This window comes from Macaca mulatta, chromosome 19 (assembly GCF_049350105.2).
Source record: "Macaca mulatta isolate MMU2019108-1 chromosome 19, T2T-MMU8v2.0, whole genome shotgun sequence".
NCBI lineage: Eukaryota > Metazoa > Chordata > Mammalia > Primates > Cercopithecidae > Macaca > Macaca mulatta.
This window is the reverse complement of record NC_133424.1, coordinates 7,882,281-7,903,103: the sequence shown is the minus strand read 5'-3', so window position 1 is coordinate 7,903,103 and position 20,823 is coordinate 7,882,281. Positions and strand designations below refer to the sequence as shown.

At 43.2% G+C, this 20,823-nt stretch overlaps 1 protein-coding gene across 1 annotated transcript in view; it reads left to right on the top strand.

The window, feature by feature from the left end:
- The first annotated feature begins 374 nt into the window (after positions 1 to 374).
- LOC114674000 (putative adhesion G protein-coupled receptor E4P) overlaps positions 375 to 20,823 on the top strand; it is a 38,359-nt gene continuing 17,910 nt past the window's right edge. The window contains exons 1-10 of the mRNA XM_077979692.1: positions 375 to 793; positions 4,073 to 4,123; positions 6,506 to 6,628; positions 8,093 to 8,245; positions 11,169 to 11,209; positions 11,720 to 11,855; positions 15,249 to 15,356; positions 15,926 to 16,110; positions 18,260 to 18,424; positions 19,305 to 19,499. Coding sequence (XP_077835818.1) covers positions 688 to 793; positions 4,073 to 4,123; positions 6,506 to 6,628; positions 8,093 to 8,245; positions 11,169 to 11,209; positions 11,720 to 11,855; positions 15,249 to 15,356; positions 15,926 to 16,110; positions 18,260 to 18,424; positions 19,305 to 19,499 — 1,263 coding nt within the window. The 5' untranslated portion in view covers positions 375 to 687. The remainder of the gene's footprint in view (positions 794 to 4,072; positions 4,124 to 6,505; positions 6,629 to 8,092; positions 8,246 to 11,168; positions 11,210 to 11,719; positions 11,856 to 15,248; positions 15,357 to 15,925; positions 16,111 to 18,259; positions 18,425 to 19,304; positions 19,500 to 20,823) is intronic.

Genomic DNA, 20,823 nt, shown 5'->3' with positions numbered 1-20,823 from the left:
GAGGTAGGAGAATCACTTGAACCTGTGAGGCGGAGGTTGCAGTCAGCCGAGATCACACCACTGCACTCCAGCCTGGGCGATAGAGCGGAAAAAAAAAAAAATTATTCCACAATGTCAACATAAGTCAAAACATCATATTATAGCCCATAAGCATATATAATTATTTATGAATTAAAAATTAAAAATAAATAAATAAATGACAGCAATGTAAAAAAAAAAAAGAAGAAAAAAAGAAAAAATGAGTAGTTTGTCTGGTGGAGTTTTCTACTCTCGATCTTGCTGATTGCCATAGAACAGGATTTTAAATTCCAGCCGGATATTTCATCAGATGCATCCGTTTTTAGCATTTGTTGAGTGATAAACTTGTTCCCTATAACCAAATGTGCTATGATCATCCTTGCAGGGTCTTTTCCTTGACAGAGTTAACCAGAGGCAGAATTATTGGGTCAAAGGAGAGGGAGAAATGAAAGGTTTTTGTTTGTTTGTTTGTTGGTTGGTTGGTTGGTTGGTTGGTTGGTTTCGAGATAGAGTCTTGCTCTGTTGCCCAGCCTGGAGTGCAGTGGTGCGATCTCGGCTCACTGCTACCTCTGCCTTCTGGTTTCAAGCAATTCTCCTGCCTCGGCCTTACATTTTGATAAGCATTGGCCACGTGGCTTCTGAACTTGGGACCATCAGAAATCAGATTTCATGGGGCTTATTCATTCCAGGCACTCTGACCGTGTCCTCCTTGAGAGAGATTGTTCCCGGCATCTCAGCGCTATGGGGAGCAGGTGCTTCCTGGTCCTGCTCTTGGGTAAGTGGAACTAAGAACTCCCTTCCCTTCTCCTCATGCGCCTGGTATCCTTGCTTGATTTGCTCCTTCAAATCTGGCATTTTCTCCAGCATTAACTGCGTGTGCCTGTCCTATTAGAAGCTCTCATCTCGAGTCAGGCTGGGCTGCCACAAAGCAGAACTGAAACAAGGACTCGTGTGCGTAAATAGTTTGTTTGGGAGGGGATCCCAGGAAAGGAGGGTGTGGGGAGGTCACACAAGGAAGGGTGAAGAGCCGCTGAAGGGTGTGTTAGTGAGGGGGTTACCACTGCGGGCAGGTGGGGTGCTGTCCTGCTAGGGACCTCCAAGAGACGGTGTAATTCCCACATTTCTGGCCTATTCCCCGGCTGGGTGCAGTAAAATGCACTGTTGCAGAGAGAGACAGAAAGTTATCTGCGGCCGGGCACCGTGGCTCACGCCTCTAATCCTAGCACTTTAGGAGGCCAAGGCAGGTGAATCACTTAAGGTCGGGAGTTTGAAACCAGCCTGGCCAACATGGTGAAATGCCATCTCTACTAAAAAGACAAAAAATTTAGCCAGCCATGGTGGCGGATGCCCGTAATCCTAGCTACTCTGGAGGCTGAGGCAGGAGAATCGCTTGAACCCAGAAGGCAGAGGTTGCAGTGAGCCAAGATTCCACCACTGCACGCCAGCCCTGGGTGACAGAGTGAGACTCTCCATCTCAAAAAGTAAAAAAAAGAAAGAAAGAAAAAGAATGTCATCTGCATTCATAGGAACCCCCTCTGGGGTAGGCTAAAGGGTCACTTCAAGTATCTGCTATATGGATTGACGCCAAGCGGGTCCATGCTTGGAGCATCATAGCTCAGTAAGTTACAACCTAGACCTTCCCACCCTGTCCTCTGGGCTTTAGGGTCTTAGAGACGAGAAAAAGAAATCTCCGTAGGAGGCATCAGATACAGTTTAAGGATGGAAGGTTTGTTAGGAGACCTTACAGGTAAGTGATGTTCCATACTGTATGTAAGGGGCGGACACATTTTTTTCTGTAAAGGGAGAGATAATTTGTATTTCAGCTTTGTGGGCCATATGGCCTCTGCCTTAACTACTCAATTCAGCTATTCCAGCCCTAAAGCATCCATAGGCCTTATGGAAATGAATGGATGTGGCTGTGTGTCAATAAAACTTTATTTACAGACATAAGCAGCTAAAATTTGTATCGTTTTCATGGCCATTAAGTATTATTCTTCTTTTGATTTTTTTCAACCATTTAAAATGTTTTATGTAAAAAATATAAAAGTCATCTCAACTCATAGGTCCAGTTTGCTGACCCCTACCCTGTGGGAATCAAGTGATATTTCTCTCTGAAAAAAAAAATGATTCACAGGAAAATTGGTGTTGAGTGTTTTGGCTCAGAAAAGTGGCCCTGGTCAGCCAGGCGTGGTGGCTTACGGCTGTAATCCCAGCACTTTGGGAGGCCGAGGTGGGCAGATCACGAGGTCAGGAGTTCGAGACTAGCCTGGCCAACATGGTGAAACCCCACCTCTACTAAAAATACAAAAATTATCCAGGCGTGGTGGCGGGCGCCTGTAATCCCAGCTACTTGGGAGGCTGAGGCAGGAGAATTGCTTGAACTTGGGAGGCAGAGGTTACAGTGAGATGAGATCGTGCTACTGCACTCCAGCCTGGGAGACAGAGCAAGACTGTCTCAAAAAAAAAAAAAAAAAAAAAAAAGAAACAAAACAAAATGTCATAAGAGATAACCTAATATTATAAATCTTTAAACATAATGTTTTCATCAGTATGCATGATATTGAAAATAGTAAATACAATGAGTGAGACAGGAGCAGGTGACTTTATCTTGCCCAGGTACCTTGCCTTGTTCTTTGATAACTCGAATGGACCATGAGCATGACCCAAATCCAATCTCCTAGGTATTATTTGCTATGCTTACACCATCTGGGGGCTGACATTGTTCATAGAAGCAGATGCCTCCATATTTTAGCAAAAGATTCACGCAGAGCCACCTTGCAACGGAAGGGATAGGAAAAAAATTCCTTCTTCAAGTGCCTGCTCATTCCAAGCGTATTTGCCTTAAGGGAGTGATGTTAGATAATCCAGGAAGAAATAGGTGGAGCAGCTTTCTGCGTTTCTGAGTTCATCCCCAGTGTATGTATTTAACTTCAGTCTAACAACATGGCAGCAGGAAGAGATCATCTTCAAATCATCATTATCCATTCCAAATTTGTCAAAATATCTGAACTCCCATGATTCTGATTCCCCATGAATATTCAAATCTCCTCGTACCTCGGAGGAAACCCTGTTTCCTAAGGATTAAACCCTCACTGTCGTCAGCCGGACATGGCTACTGAGCACTCAGAATGTGTCTAGTCCAAACGGACATGTGCCGTCTGTACAACATGCATACCAGATTTCAAAGACCTAATAAACACACGTAAATTTAAATAATGGACAAATTATTTATTGCATATTGATTATGTGTTGGAATAGTAATATATTTCAACTACATTGAACTAAAAAATATTATTGAAATTAATTTCAAGTGTTTCTCTTTGCTTTTTAAAAATGTGGGTAATAGATGGCCAGGTGTGGTGGCTCACACCTGTAATCCCAGCACTTTGGGAGGCCGAGGCGTGCAAATCACTTCAGGTCATGAGTTTGAGACGAGCCTGGCCAATATGGTGAAACCCCATCTCTACTAAAAATACAAAAATTATCCAGGCATGGTGGCAGGTGTCTGTAATCCCAGCTACTAGGGAGGCTGAGGCGGGAGAATTGCTTGAACCCGGGAAGTGGAGGTTGCAGTGAGTCGAGAACATGCCGTTGCACTCCAGTCTGGGCAACAGAGCAAAACTCTGTCTCAAAAGACAAAAAAATGTTGCTAATGGAAAATTTAAAAGGACCTATGGGGTTTCCATTTATATTTTTCTTGGACAGTGTGTGGTTTGAGGTCTGGACTGATATTAAAATAAACTGTTGAATATAGAAAGGAGATTGCCAACTTGGTCTTTTGGTGCTAGGACATAGAGAAGAAGCTGAATTCGCTGCTGGGTTTTCTGAAATTGGGAAACACAGCTCCAATTAGATGCACTTCCCATACTTTAGAAGGATATGATGTCCAAATTTGTGACTCTTGTGTTTATAACCTGCCTAGAAGACGCTATGGTGAAGCTTGCACGTGTGACTGGGCAGAGTTAGGGTTAGTCGCCCCTAACTCACCCAGCCTTCAGCCAAGCAGAGTCTAGGGGATCCCCGTCAGAATGATCCCCTCCTCTCTCTGTTCCAGGTCTCACTGTCTTACTGGTTCTGCCAGGATCAGAAGCCGATAATTCTGGAGGTGAGTCTATTCATAGCCAAAGGCCAGAGGAAAGAAAATTGGGATCTGGAAGCTTCCTTCAGAGAAGGGAAGAAGCTTTTTTCAAGAGACAGAGCGTGGAGTCTCTGGCACTTCCTTCTGGCTCCTTGGAGATCCCAAGAGCTGTTTTCCCATCTCCATCATCACCATCATCTGCATTTACATAGCAAAGCACATCACACATGCCACCTCAGTTAATCCCCATGACACTCCTACAAAGACAGCATGGGCATTATCCCCACTTGATCGAGGGTCCTCCAGAATAGTGGCTGGCTCAAGGTCACATGGCTGGTGGATGCTAGACTCTCCTCTTTCTTTCCCCAAGCCTGTGTCTTGAGTCATTCCAGGAAATACTTTGCCTTCACCACAAGCCATTGCTTGGGTTCCCCAAGAAGCAGACCCTGAGAGCAACCCGTTGTTCTGGGAGGGAGTCCTAGGAGGCACCAGCTGGGAGTGGGCAGTGGCATAGGAAGGGGAGGAGCTCATATAGGATCTTTATCAAGCAAGTTACATGTGGGCAGCTGGAGTTTAATCCCTGGGGGAAGCTGTTGGGTGTGGCATGGAACAGGCACCTCATACCCCTCAACGGGTAAGGAACCTATTGATTATGACTATGTTCCAAATTGTGGTAAAATGTGGATAATGTAAAATGTAGCTTTATAACCATTGTCAAGGGTACAGGTAAATGCCATTCAACGTTTGCACTGCTATGCAACCATCGCCACCATCCACCCACAGTGTTCTTTCTAGTTGCAGAACTGAAACTCTGTGTCTATGAAACATGAACTCCCCATTCCTCCTCCCCAAGGCCCTGGCCATTCTACTTTCTGTCTCTATGAATCCAGCAACTCTGGGCATCTCATAGGAGTGGAATCATACATTATTTGACGCTTTGTCCTGGCTTATTTCATGGAGCATAATGTTCCCCAAGGTTCATTTATGGTGTAGCATGTGTCAGAATTCCATTCCATTTTTTTTTTCTTTTTTTGAGACTGAGTTTCGCTCTTGTTGCCAGGCTGGAGTGCAATGGTACAATCTCGGCTCACTGCAACCTCAGCCTCCTGGGTTCAAGCGATTCTCCTGCCTCCGCCTTCCTAGTAGCTGGGATTATAAGCATGCACCACCATGCGCAGCTAATTTTTTTTTTTGTTTGTTTGCATTTAGTAGAGACGAGGTGTCATCATGTTGGTCAGGCTGGTCTGGAACTCCTGACCTCAGGTGATCCACCCACCTCAGCTGGGATTACAGGTGTGTGAGCCACCATGCCTGGCCAGAATTTCCTTCTTTCTAAAGGCTGAATAACATACTATTGTGTGGATGGACCACATTTTGTTCATTCATTTATTCATTCATGGGCACCTGGATTACATACAACATTTGGCTATTATGAATAATGCTGATATGAACATGAGTGGACAAATATCTCTTCTATACCCTGCTTTTGATTCCTTTGAGTATATTCCCAGAAGTGTGATTGCTGGATCATATGGTAAGATCATATGATAATTCCAATTTAGAATTTTTTGAGGAATTGCCATACTGTTTCTCATAGACATGGCATCATTTTACATGTCTACCAGCAGGGCACAAGGGTTCCATTTTCTCTACATTCTCACCAACACTTGCTATTTTCTGTTGTTTTTAAAATAATAATGAAATTGGCTTTTTTTTTTTTTTTTTTTTTTTGAGATGGAGTCTCTCTCTGTCGCCCAGGCTAGAGAGCAGTGGCACTATCTCGGCTTACTGCAAGCTCCGCCTCCCAGGTTCATGCCATTCTCCTGCCTCAGCCTCCCGAGTAGCTGGGTCTACAGGTGCCTGCCACCATGCCCAGCTAATTTTTTTTTTTTTGTATTTTTTTTGTAGAGACGGGGTTTCACCATGTTAGCCAGGATGGTCTCAATCTCCTGACCTCATGATCCACCTGCCTCAGCCTCCCAAAGTGCTGGGATTACAGGCGTTAACCATTGCGCCTGGCCAAAATTGGCTTTTTTTGTTTGTTTGTTTGTTTTTAAATGCACTATCTTTTATCAATCATTGATAAAGGGAGCTACTTATGAGAGGAAAGGCATTGTTAATCTGCCATGTGATGAACAAAGAGAATTCTGGTAGCCAGGGTGAGCCTGCAAGGAAAGAAAAACAGGTGCTGGCATTTTGAGGTTCACCCATCTGGCAAAAGTGGTGTTGGTGGCAGAAGTGGGACATGGTTGGGCACTGTGTGCCCCTGTGTTCAGCAAAGGTCTGGATGCCAAACGGATGCCAACAGAACTATTCCCAACATGACATTCTTCTGACTGCAGCATTGGTACAGGGTAGACGCATACTGAATATTTCTTAGACGAATGAATGGATTCTGTTTCTCTGCAGCTTTCTGTCTTCCATGCCCTAAATATGCCAAGTGCCACAACAGCACCCACTGCACCTGTGAACACGGCTTTTGGGCCTGGTCTGGCAGGACATACTTTCATGAGTTCTCTGAGAAGTGTGAAGGTAAAAATGTTAACGGGGTTTTAATTTAATCTCTCATTAGTGATAACTATTCTGTTCCATGTGTCCTCTGCCCAAAACACATAAACCCACAGCCCAAATAAAACTCGTCTCTCTTCAGCAGACTATTTGATAAAGTACAGCCGTCGGCCAGGTGTGCTTGTCCCTGAGTCCTTCAGATGGAGAGCACAAGTATAAGTCTGTGGTCCAGAGCACCTTTTGTCTGTGGGTCCTTTGCTTGAGCCTCAGCTCTGGTCCATTCAGTAAAGAAGGCTAATGTGGTTGGGAGCGGCAAGACACAAAAAAATTGCATAAACCAGGATTTTTTTTTTTTTTTTTTGAGATGGAGTCTCGCTCTGTCGCCCAGGCTGGAGTGCAGTAGCACCATCTCGTCTCACTGCAAGCTCTGCCTCCCAGGTTCACGCCATTCTCCTGCCTCAGCCTCCCGAGTAGCTGGGACTACAGGCGCCCACCACCATGCCCGGCTAATTTTTTGTGTTTTTAGTAGAGACGGGGTTTCACCATGTTAGCCAGGATGGTTTTGATTTCCTGACCTTGTGATCCTCCCGCTTCAGCCTCCTAAAGTGCTGGGATGACAGGTGTGAGCCACCGCGCCTGGCCTTTTTTTTTTTTTGAGTCAGAGTCCTACTCTGTCACCCAGACTGGAGTGCAATGGCGCGATCTCAACTCACTGCAACCTCTGCCTCCTGGGTTCAAGCGAGTCTCCTGCTTCAGCCTCCTGAGTAGCTGGGATTATAGGCATACACCACGACGCCCAGCAAATTTTTGTATTTTTAGTAGAGACAGGGTTTCACCATGTTGGCCAGGCTGGTCTTGAACTTCTGACCTCATGTGATCCACCAGCCTCAGCCTCCCAAAGTGCTGGGATTACAGGCATGAGCCACCACGCCCGGCCAGGCCAGGATTTTAGTAGTGTGGTCCTTCCTCATCTCTCTCAAGCTTTTCTAATAGTGTGTTAACTTACCCTATGTTTATTACCCTGCTATGCACTATGTGTATTAAATTGATTTAGCAAATGGTGTGACTTAAAAACAACATTAAAAACAACATTCCATCCTTATTCTAGTGATTTGATATGTCATATTTACCATGTTCTAAAGCTCCATAGGTACTTGGGTCTATGTCTGGACTTCTAGTCTATTTCATTAGTCTATTTTTATTTATGCATGCATCAGTACCTCTTTGTTTAGTTGCAGCTTTATACTTTGTCTTAATCTCTGGTTCCCACCTTGTAGTTTTTTCTGGCTGCACCTGCATGATAGCAACAATTTGTCTCTCACTTCATAAAATACACATGTAGATTTTTAAAAATTGGAATTGCATTGGATTTATAAATTAACTTAGGGAGAACATTGATGGACAATGGTTGGGCAAGAAAGATTTCATGGGCAAGGGAAATGGTATAATTCTATGAAAATGAAAGCAACACTTTCTCTTGATTCACAGATATTAATGAATGTGAGACCAGGATGGCAAAGTGCAAGTATGAAACTTATTGTACAAATAAAATTGGAGCTTACATCTGTAGCTGTTGGCGAAAACATTCTAGCTTCAACTCGCTGGCTGGTTTTACAGGTTATAATCATTCAGATTGTTATGGTAAGAACCTCCAAATACTGTTTTCACTGAAAAATGGTGGGGACTTGGGGGAAACTCTGAGAGATTTTCTAATTTTAGGCCAGGGTAAGAGAGTAAAGCTCCATCCTAACCCTCATCCCTCACTCCTTTGTTGTCTTTGATGATATTTTCCAAGATGGTGTCATCTAAGCCTTGGCATCAATAACCATCTCTATATAGATGCTTCCAAATGTATGTGTCCAATACAGATCTGTTTCCCGAGCTTCCAAAAGGGCACCTTTAAATTTCTTCTGAATTTCTCTATTTATTCATCTCTCACTCATCTTAAATTCAATGTTTATGTCTACCTACCTATCTACTAAATCTGATGAATTCACACTGATACCTCTGGTTCCAGTTCAACATCAAGGCTTGTGGAAACTTCCCTCTTTCCTTGTTTGTAACTTCCTTCTCCAACAATGAGAAACTCGTCTCTCACTATCCACAATTTATTTATTTGTTTAATTCCAGCATTATTTCACGTTTTGGGTAAGAGAGATTGGATTGAAGTGCTAAATCTTCCACTTATCATCTGGCTTTCAGTTAATGACTTAATTTCTATACACCTCATCTTTAAATGGGAGTAGTAATATTAATAGTATCTACTGTGTCAGTTATGTGTTGCTGCATAACAAGTTGCCCCCAAATTTAGTGGCCTAAAACAACATATATGTATTGTTTCATAGTTTCTTTGGGTTAAGGAACTAAGCATGGCTTAGCTGAGTCTTTTGCTTCTGGGTCTATCACAGTTGCAACTGAGGTTTTGTCCAGGCTGTGGTTTCATCTGGAGACTCGACTGGGGCAGGTTCTGCTTCCAAGCTATTCACAAGGTTGCTGGGAGAATTTAGTTCCTTCAGAGCTAGTGGACTGAAACCCTAGGTTCATTTCTGGTGCTTGGTGGGAGGTAGCCTTTAGTTTCTAGATATGTGGGTCTCTACAGCTTGCTTTGTTATAGCAAACACATTAGAATGGCCAGAAAGAGAGCATGAATAAGACAGGAGTCATAGTCTTTTATAACCCACTCTCAGAAGTGACATCCTATCACGTTTGCTATATTCTGTTCCTTAGAAATGAGTCACTGAGTCCAGTCCACAGTCAAGGGAAAATTACCCAACGATGTGAATGCCAAGAGGCAGGGATTATTTGGAGCCATTTCTGAATCCTTCTTACTGGACTGAATAGTATTCTCCCCAAATTGATTCCACCTGGAATCTGTGAATATGATCTTATCTGGAAATAGGGTATTTGTAGATGTAATAAGTCAAGATGCAGTTATACGAGATCAAAGTGGACCCTGAATCCTACGTGATTGGTGTCCTTATAAGATGAAGAGTATTTGGACACAGAGACACACACAGAGGGAAGATGGCCATGTGAAGACAGAGGTGAAGATTGGAGTATGCTACCAAAGGGCAAGGAATGTCAGAGACTGACGGCAACCACCAGAGGCTGGAAGAGGCAGGGCAAGGTGTTTCCCTGGAGCCTTCAGAGGGAGCATGGTCTTGCTGGCACCTTGATTTGGGCTTCTGGCCTTCAGAACTATGAGACAATACATTTCTATTGCTTTAAGCCACCCAATTTGTGTCACTATATTATGGCAACCCTAGGAAATTAATACACTTTACCTATTCATTATTATTATTTTTGAGATGGGGTCTCACTTTGTTACCAGGCTGGAGTACAGTGGTGTGACCTTCGCTCACTGCAACCTCTGCCTCCCAGGCTCAAGCAATCCTCCCACCTCAGCCTCCTAAGTAGCTGGGACCACAGGCATATGCCACCACACCTGGCTAATTTTTGTATTTTTTGTAGAGACAGGGTTTCACAATGTTGCCCGCACTGGTCTGGAACTCCTGACCTCAAATGATCCACCCGCCTCAGCCTCCCAAAGTGCTAGGATTGCAGGCGTGAGCCACTGCACCCGGCCCCTACTCATTATTAATGTATGTGAAATACTTAACAGTCCTAGGCACCTAGGAAGAATCAGTTAATACTGGTTATTATGCTGTATGTGCCTTTTCTACAACCTTCTGTGTTCCTTGAAATGAGATAATATATATGATGGCACTTTATATACTGGGATGTGTAGACGACTGCTTGTATATTATTAAGTCAATTAACACTGATTTCTTGCATGTCACCCTGATGTGTTGGGATCCTCTGCTATATACTTCCACACCATCATGTCCTATTTATTATTGACTGATTGATTGATTTTGGGAAGTCCTGTTTTATTTTATTTTAGGTTTGGGTGTGGTATATGTGCAGGTTTGTTGCGTGGGTAAATTGCGTGTCTCTGGGGTTTGGTGTATGAATGTTTCCGTCACCCAGGTAGTGGGCATAGTACCCAATCGGTAGCTTTTCAGCCCTCGTCAGCCTCCCACCCTCTCCCTCTAGTAGTCCCCAGTGTCTATAGTTCCCATTCTTCTGTCCACATGTCATGTTCTATTTATTAAGAGCATCCCTTGCAATTGCTTAATTATTTATTCATAACTTGCTTAATGACTTTCATGCCAAACTTCAGATTCCACAAGGGGACACCTTTGTTTCTTTTCCTAGCCTATATCCATATATTTCAGCATTGTGCTTGGTTTCGAGTAGGTGCTTAATAAACAGGGTTGACTAAAGTAATGGGTTGGTGCAAAAGTAATGGCGGTTTTTGCCATTACTTTCAATAGCAAATATTGCCATGACTTTTGCACCAACTCAATATGGAACTGGAAGCCCCATTCTAATTCTCTTTTATAATTCTACTGTGCAATACTTTTTAGGCTTCTTAGAGGGGAATTAGGATGGGCTGCAGAAGTATTAGGGAAAGACTCAACTTGAGGGTGATTGGAGGAAGGGATGCAAGCAGGGTGTATTTTCTCCCACATCTCTTTCAATGACATCTTTTCTTTCACAGAGGACGATAGTCAAGGGACACAGGCAAAAGTGGATATTTGGGTGAGTGGGGTGAAGCCTGGATTTGGGAAACAGCTGGTATGTATAACTATGTCATTCTCCTACCCAAACATTAACATGTCTTGCTGTGATTTTTAGGGCAGGGTAGTTCTATCCAGGGGTAATTTTGTCCTCCATTCCAAGGTTATCTGTGAATGTCTGGGGACACTTTTGGTTGTCATACCTTCGGGGTGATATGTGTGACTGGCATCTGGTGGATAGAGACCAGGGATACAGCTCAACATCCTACAGTGCCTGGGACAGCCTCCCACAATTAAGAAGTTCCTTGTGCCACATGTCCATAGAGAAAGAGAAATACAAGGGTAGGGGGAAAGTGCCTCAGCTGTCATTCAAAGACCTACATCAAGCACCTAGATTCTCAATGCCACACGCACCCTGTAGCACCTTAATAAATATTGTTGCCTTCTGGGCTCCCCACTCCAACACTTGTGCATATTCCTTATTTCTTACATTTCAGTGAGAGTCAATCTAATTAGTTTTATTTTTTTGAAGGAAAATCTGAGAAGAAATGGAAGCAGAAAGGACATTGCAAGACAGGCTACTCAACTAATTCAGAGCGTGGAGTTGAAGATCTGGAATGACAGTTTTGCTTCTCCAGGAAAGGGTCGAATTTCTGACTTAGATGTAGGTAAGAGAGGCTGAGTAGAGTCTTTATCACCCTCCGTAAAGACCATTAAGAGGTCTGGGTCCTGGCTTTGCCAGGGTTTCTGAATGATGAAATCTGTGGGTTTCCAGGATCATAGACCCTCTACACCAACATTCTACATGAGAAGGACTCTGTTTTCAAAAATGCAAATTCAAGGGACAAGAGAATAAACCAGCTCTCGTCTTCTTTTCAGCTTCCCTTGGTATGATGGAAAGTATTTAAGAGCATATTCGCCATGCCTCCTTGGCTAGAGGACAGAAAAATCCTCGGTTATTTTCCTACTCTACTCTCACATAGTAACGAGAACACAGAATACTTCATCTCTGGTCACCAAAATACGTGTGGGCTCATTTTCCACACTGACCACACAGTTCTCCAGTGGATACCAGCTGGGTGTTCTATAATTCAATTATGACATTATGAATGCTTAATGACTTTCATGCCAAACTTCAGATTCCACAACATTCTCTACCAAAGATAGTGTCAGATCCCATAGGCTGCAGGCTTAATCCCACAAAAGTGTTCTTCACCTCAAATGCCAATCTCAAATTCTAGGTTGTAACCTGTACGTCCGACTGACAGGCTACACATTAGAGTCCCACAACCCCTTCCTTGGGTTTGAGTAATTTGCTAGAGTGACTCACTTAACTTAGGAAAGCACTTTACTTACATTTATCCATTTATTAAAAATATATTACAAATGGGCTGGGTGTGGTGAGTTATGCCTGTATTCCCAGCACTTTGGGAGGCTGAAGCAAGTGGATCGCCTGAGGTCAGGAGTTTAAGACCAGCCTGGCCAACATGGCAAAACCCCATCTCTACTGAAAAAAAAAAAAAAATACAAAAAGTATCTGGGTGTGGTGTTGTGCGCCTGTAATCCTAGCTTCCCAGGGGGCTGAGGCAAGAGAATTGCTTGAACCCAGGAGGTGGAGGTTGCAATTAGCTGAGATCGCACCATTGCACTCAAGCCTGGGCAAGAGAGCAAGACTCCATCTCTCTCTCTATAAATATAAAATAATATTTAAAATATAAATATATATTCATAAATACTTTCATAAATATATTCATAAATATATTCATAAATATATTACATTCATAAATATATTCAAAATATAAATAAAACAAATGATACAGATGAACAGCCAGATGGAAGAGACGCACAGGGCAAGGCATAGGAGAAGAGGTGCAGAACTTCTAAGCCCACTTTAGGGGTGCCACGCCGAGGACCCACATATTTTAAGCTATCTAGAATCTCCTAGACAGCTTAACAAATCTTTTGGATTTGTATGGAGGCTTCATTAGTTAGCCATGATTGGGTACATTATTGGCCATTGATATCAACTCAACATTCAGCCTCCCTCCTCTTCCTGTGTCTGGGATGGGGGTGAAACTGAAAGTTCCAACCCTTTAATCTCACCATTGGTTTCCTTGGCAACCACCCCCATCCTGAGGCTATCCAGGAGCTGGCTAAGAGTCACCACATTAGAAAAAAAGATGTTTCTATAACCAAGAAAATACAAAGGATTTGAGTTGAGTCACATGCTCCTGTCACTCAGGAAATTACAATGGTCTTAGGGGCGATATGTCAGCAACTTGAGTCCAAGACCAAATATTAGAACAAGAGATTTTCCTAGTGCTCCTACTGCTCAGGAAATGCTAAGGGTTTTAGGAACTCTATATCAGGAACTGTGGTTTCTTCCTAACCTCTGTATCTGTTAATCATTTCAAAGAATCAATTTTTGGCTTTGTTGATTATTTATATTATTATTCCATTTCCTTTTTCTTTAATTTTCTGTATTATTTCTTTCCTTTTACTTCTTTTGGGTCGAACTTGTTTTTCATTTTCTAACTTATTGACTTAGTAATTTGATTACTAATTTTAAACCATTCTCCTTTCCCAATATATGCGTTTAAAGCTTAAAACGTAGCTATAAATTAGAGCTATATATTTCCCTCTAAGCACACCTTTAGCTGCATCCTGCAAGTTTTCATATACTGGGCTTTCATTATCATTTAGATCAAAATATTAAAACATTTCCTATGTAATTTATCATTTAACTCATGGTTTATTTAGAAGTGTGTTGCTGAATTACCAAATATTTGTGGCTTTTTAGGGTTTCCTTGTGTTAATGGCCTCGTTTAATTTATTGTGGAGTTTTAATTAAGAAAGGATGTTGAACTTCGTCAAATGCTTTTTCTACCTCAATTGAGATGATCATTTTATCATCAATTGAGATGGTTTTTATCTTTCATTCTGTTAATGTGATAAATCCTATTGATTGATTTACGTATGTTAAACCACACTTGCTCACCAGGAAAAAATAGTTGTGATATATACTCTTTGATGAGTTGTCTGAGCACATACGCTGTAGGATTTCAATCCTTTTGAATTCATTGAGACTTGATTGATAGTCTATTTTGGCAAATGTTCCATATGAACTTAGTGTCTGAATTAACATACCAAATCTGGTGGTATAAGCATGGTAAACAGTGGCTTAACCATTATTTTTTAAATAGTTTTAGCATAAGTGAGTCAGGGCTGATGTAGCAATACCATGGCAGTTCTATGCTCTGCTGCCTTCATCATTCACTTTCACTTTGAGTTACAAAAGAGCTGTTCTACTATCACACCCTTTTACCAGCCAGTGAAAAGGGGAAAAAATAAGTTGAAAGGATGTCTGTTTCCCTTAGCACATGCCATTCTGTTCTTTGATCCATTGGCCTGAAAATAGTTGCATGGCTCTGCCTAGCTGCAAGGGAAGCTGGAAAATGGCTTGTCTTCAGCTTAAATTTACTAGTTCTAGACCCAAAGAAAGAATAGGTAAATGGTGATCACAGGTAATAAGCAGTCTGCCATAGCCCCTAGGACAGCTTTCTCACTTGCTCAGAGACAAACTCTGGTTATACCCCCAAAATGTTGAGGTTGATCTCACAAAATGTGTTTATAGGTTTGATGAATAGTGTTTACTCAAGGGATTCTTCCCAAATGCAGAAGTTCTGTTCCTAGTGACTATTTTTTTGGGAAAACTTTAAAATGCTTAGCTACTCTTGCTTATAAAGATTGCATTCGCCCCTAACCAGGCACTCCAGTACCATTAAGTGTCCTGTGGAAACTGCTTAGCTTGCCTATCAGAGTACCTGTTCTGGGAAGCATGCCCTTCTCCTCTCTTCTCTTGGGTTGTGGCCAGGGTGTTGCTAAGGCCATTTTGGCCACTCCATTTCTACCAGCCAAAGGTGGGAAGAAAGTGCCATGTGGCCAACCTTGCACAGGGGAGATGGGATCACCAATAGGGGGTCTTCCAGAGAAGGGAGTTCTTTAGCAAATTATTTAGGCATGAGGCTTGAGAACAGGACTGACTTTCTTAATGTTTTCAGTTTATGAAACCAAGAGGTGCAATGAAACAAGGGAGAACGCTTTTCTGGAAGCTGGAAATAACACCATGGATATCAACTGTGCTGATGCTTTAAAAAGAACCCCAAGAGGTACCGTGTCTCCAAGGAATTCTCTTGATTCCAAATTCTATGCATCATTGTTTCATTTCTAGGTGATTAAACCCCGGGGTGGGAATTCACAAAGCTTTTCAGGTAGGGAGATTCTACATGGTGGAATAAAAAGATCTTCCTTGAGCACTAACTAGGCATTTTGCAGAGAGAAGTCGGGTTGCCATATGGGGTGTGTACTTTGTGATATACACAAAAGTTTGCAGAGGGATTCCTTAGACTACCTGAGTTCCACGTGCCCTTCTGAGGACAAACATCTTGCCTAACAACTCTGGTTATAATGCTCCAGGGCTCGTATATATTTTTAGGACTCTGATGAGCATATTTTGCACATAAACCGCTTATAATATGTGGGGCATTATAATACATATTACATAAACAAAAATGCTGCACCCCAAGTGACACACAGTGTCTTGAATGGCATTTAAGGATTTCCAAGAACAGTTTTAGCCATTCCTTGCTTGCCTTATGACCCTCATGTTAGACACTACTGTCCTTTCTCTCCAAACTATGGACGGCCACTAACAGCATTTCTTCTCCATTTTTCTCAGAGAGCACTGTAGTTGCCCTCATCACGTTTCAATCTCTTGGGGATATTCTGAATGCATCCTTTTTTAGTAAAAGAAAAGGGATGCAGGAAGTGAAACTGAACTCTCATGTTGTGAGTGGCAGCATCGGTTTGAAGGAGAAAGTGTCCCTGTCTGAACCTGTGTTCCTGACTTTTCACCATAATCAGGTGAGAAACACCCCGGGCTGGGTCTTCATGCAGCACCTTAAAGGGTGAGCAGGTGCGGACAGCTTCCCAAGTAGGAAACGGAATTCAGAAGTAAGAGAACACACAAGACACGCTGAGGCATCTTCAATGAGATTTCGCCTCACCATGGTGAGGATGGCTATCACCAAAAACTTAAAATATCAGTATGTGGCAAAAAAAAAAAGAAAGAAAGAAATAAAGAGGAACCCTTATGGATATGCTATTGAAAATGTAATTTGGTACAGTCATTACGGAAAATAGTACAGAGGCTTCTCAAAAAGCTATAAACAGATTATTGTCTGTTCCAGCAATTCTACTTCTGGGTATGTGGCCAAAAGAATTGAAATCAGGATCTCAAAGAGGTAACTGCACTCCTATGTTTATTGCAGTATTATTCACACTAGCCGAGATATGGAAACAGCCTATGTATCTGTCAACAGATGAATGAAGTTTTTTTTTTTTTTTTTTTTTTTTTTGAGACAGAGTCTCGCTGTGTCGGCCAGGCTGGAGTGCAGTGGTGCCATCTCGGCTCATTGCAACCTCCATCTCCCTGGCTGAAGCGATTCTCCTGCCTCAGCCTCCCGAGTAGCTGGGATCACAGGACTGTGCCACTAGGCCCAGCTGATTTTTGTATTTTTAGTAGAGACAGGATTTCACCATGTTGGCCAAGCTGGTCACGAACTCCCGACCTCAGGTAATCCGTCTGCCTCAGCCTCCCAAAGTACTGGGATTACAGGTGTGAGACACCGTGCCTGGCCAATAGCTTTTTTTTTTTTTTTTTTTTTTTTTTTTTTTTTAACAGACGGAGTCTCACTGTCACCCCAGGCTGAAGTGCAATGGCACAATCTCTGCTCACTGCAACCTCCGCCTCCTGAGTTCAAATGATTCTCCTGCCTCAGCCTCCCGAATAGCTGGGATTACAGACACCTGCCATCATGCCTGGCTAATTTTTGTATTTTTAGTAGTGACGGGGTTTCACCATGTTGGCCAGGCTGGTCTCAAACTCCTAACCTCAGGTGATCTGCCCGCCTCAGCCTCCCAGAGTGCTGGGATTACAGGCGTGAGCCACCATGCCCAGCCTAATGTACCACACTCAATGTAACTACACTTAATGATAATAAGTGTATACTTGAGATCTGCTGAGAGAGTGCATCACAAATGTATTCATCACACACACAGACACACACACACAAATATGTGAGGTGTTGGATGTGTTAGCTTCATTATGGTAATCATTTAAAACTGTATACATCTATCAGAATGTATAAACATAGTTTTTTGTTGTTGTTGTTGTTGTTTTTTGTTTGTTTTGTTTTGTTTTGTTTTTGGTCAATCACACCTCAGTGAAGCTTGGGAAGAAATGAAATGTTGGGGAATCCAGAAATTGCCACAGTGAGATGCCATTCTCATGTTGAAGCCAAAAGGCAATGGAGGAGAAGCTTTACTGAGCTCAGTGGAAGCAGGAGGCAGGAATGAGGGATCGCTCTGCAGAAGATGGAGATGGTTTAAAGTAGAAAGGGCACAGGGAAGAAATACTTTATTCCTCTCTCTTCTCTCACCCAAAGAGTCTCACCAGTGCCTCTCTTTGGTTCTATAAATAGCAGGGAAGCTGGCGAAGCCATTCAGAGGGTCAACACCAGGGTTCTGAGCTGACCAGAGAAGGGCAGAATAGATGGAGAATAAACCCACCGCAGGCGTGGTGGTGTGAAACTCTTCCCCTACAAGTGTATTTCCCATCCAGTTTCCAACACTGCATAGTGATTAACCTATAAAGTTGAAATAATAAGCTGGGCACGTTGGCTCATGCCTGTAATCCCAGCACTTTGGGAGGCCAAGGTGGGAGGATCACTTGAGGCCAGGAGTTCAAGACCAGCCTGGCCAACATGGTGAAACCCCATCTCTACTAAAAATACAAAAATTAGCCGGGCATGGTGGTGTGCACCAGTAGTCCCAGCTACTTGGGAGGCTGAGGCAGGATAATTGCTTGAACTTGGGAGGTGGAGGTTGCAGTGAGCTGAGATCGCACCACTGCACTCCAGTCTGGGCAACAGAGCAAGACTCTGTCTCAAAATAAAACAAAATAAAAAATAAAACCAGGAAGAGACCCACTTTCATACTCTTCTCTTTCCAGCCTGGTGACGAGAGAACAAAACATATCTGTGTCTACTGGGAGGGACTGGAGGGAGGCAGCTGGTCCACTGAGGGCTGCTCTCGTGTGTGCAGCAACGGCTCTTACACCAAATGCAAGTGCTTCCATCTGTCCAGCTTTGCCGTCCTCGTGGCTCTTGCCCCCAAGGTACCAAGATTAATTCCTGTGAACCTGTGTATGTCCCGGAAGCTGTGAGTCATCCTCTGCATTTCTTACAAAAAGATTCTAAAGGCCAGGCGCGGTGTCTCACACCTGTAATCTCAACACTTTGAGAGGCCAAGGCGGGTGGATCATTTGAGGTCAGGAGTTCGAGACCAGCCTGGCCAACATGATGAAAACCCGTCTCTACTAAAAATACAATATTAGCTGGGCATGGTGGCACACACCTGTAATCCCAGCTACTCAGGAGGCTGAGGGAGAAGAACTGAGTGAACCCAGGAAGCGGAGGTTGCAATGAGCCGAGATTGTGCCACCGTACTCCTGCCTTGGTGACACAGCAAGACTCCATGTTAAAAAATAAAGAAAGAAAAAAAAGAGATTCTAAGACAAGGAGTCAAATAGTAGTAGCTTACTTGAAAGTGGATTACAGGAAACACTAGTGGGGGATTGAGACAATGAGATGGAAGTAAGACAGATGTCAGTGCAGACAGCATTATCAAGCCAGTTACCACCATAGGTAACTGGACTTTATTCCCTTTGGGGGACTCTGGGAGTCAGTGTAGAACTCACATCTCTGGGTCATTCTATCTGAGCTGCAAGGGAGCTGGGGTATTTATACACCAACTCCCATTAGTCATTTGTTAAGAGCTGTATCCAGCACTGGTCTAGTTGTTTCGGTTTTTAACATTCCTGTGTGATGTGTGTTATTACTGCTCTCATTTTGAAGATGAGAACACTAAGTCTCAGAGAGGTAAAGTCAATTGTTTCAGGGACTGAACAAGGAAGCCCATCTGACACTACCACAGGGACATACCACCACCACTGGACACTATAATGGATTCCCCCTTTGGTGTTTGGTGTTTTGCAGGAGGACCCTGTGCTGACTGTAATCACCCAGGTGGGGCTGGCCATCTCTCTGCTGTGCCTCTTCCTGGCCATCCTCACCTTCCTCCTGTGCCGGCCCATCCAGAACACCAGCACCTCCCTCCACCTACAGTTCTCCCTCTGCCTCTTCCTGGCCCACCTCCTATTCCTGACAGGCATCAACAGAACTGAGCCTGAGGTAGGTAATTTACCCAAATTACCTCATGGTCATAATGAATCCAGCCATCTTGTCCCACAAGAAGATGGAGAGCAGGGCATTAGTCAGCAGTGATGGTGTAGAGAGGAAAAATATGAGCTCTATTTCAGTTGTCCTCCAATACAAGGGCCATTTAGCAAAGTGACTGAGTGTCAGGCTGATGGTATTAAATAGGGTAACATTAGTGGTTGTTAGGATCACCTCCAGAATGTCACAGCCTTGCCACAGTGGGAGTTATTTTTTCCTTATGTATCAGTAGAGGGTGAGCAAACAGGTCTGAAGAGTGTCTATCCTGCACCGTCAGGCTGAGGGAAGCTCTGTCATTTTTCCATACACAGCTCCCAAGGTCATCCTGGTGTTCTTCACATTTCAACCAACCGGGAGGGGGAAAAGAACATGGCTGAGTCCCACGGTGGGAGGTTAATATGTGCCACACCAGGAAGTGGTGCATATCACTTCCCCTCACACTCTATTGGCTAGGATTCAGTCACACGATAACACATAACTGCAAGGGTAGTTGGGAAATGTAGTCTCTGGGAAGCCACTTTCTCGTGACAAATCTATACTCTGGATTTGAGGGTGGGGAAGAGGCTTAAATTTTTGGTGGGCAGTGAGTTTGCTGCAGTGATCTGCACTTGAATCACAGCTCTTCATGTTACTTGCTGTAAAACCTTGTTGAAGTGACTTCCCCTTTTAATGTATTTACATTTATTTTTTAAACTGAAAAATACAAACTATATATATGATATTTTTTTCTGTACAGCATGTTTTGAAATATGTATACGTTGTAGAATGGCTCAAGTGATCTAATTAACATTTGCATTACCTCACATACTCAGCTTTGCTGTGTGTGTAGTTTTTTTTTTTTTTTTTTTTGTGGTGAGAACACTAACAACCTATTCTTTTAGCAGTTTTTGAGAATACATACATTGTTACCATGTAACTATGATCACCATGTTTTACAATAGAGCTCTTGTGGCTTCCCCTTTTTATTTTATTTTTTATTTATTTATTTATTTATTTTTTTGAGACGGAGTCTGGCTCTGTCACCCAGGCTGGAGTGCAGTGGCGCGATCTCGGCTCACTGCAAGCTCCGCCTCCCGGGTTTAAGCCATTCTCCTGCCTCAGCCTCCCGAGTAGCTGGGACTACAGGCGCCCGCCACCTCGCCCGGCTAGTTTTTTGTATTTTTTAGTAGAGACGGGGTTTCACTGTGTTAGCCAGGATGGTCTCGATCTCCTGACCTCGTGATCCGCCCGTCTCGGCCTCCCAAAGTGCTGGGATTACAGGCTTGAGCCACCGCGCCCG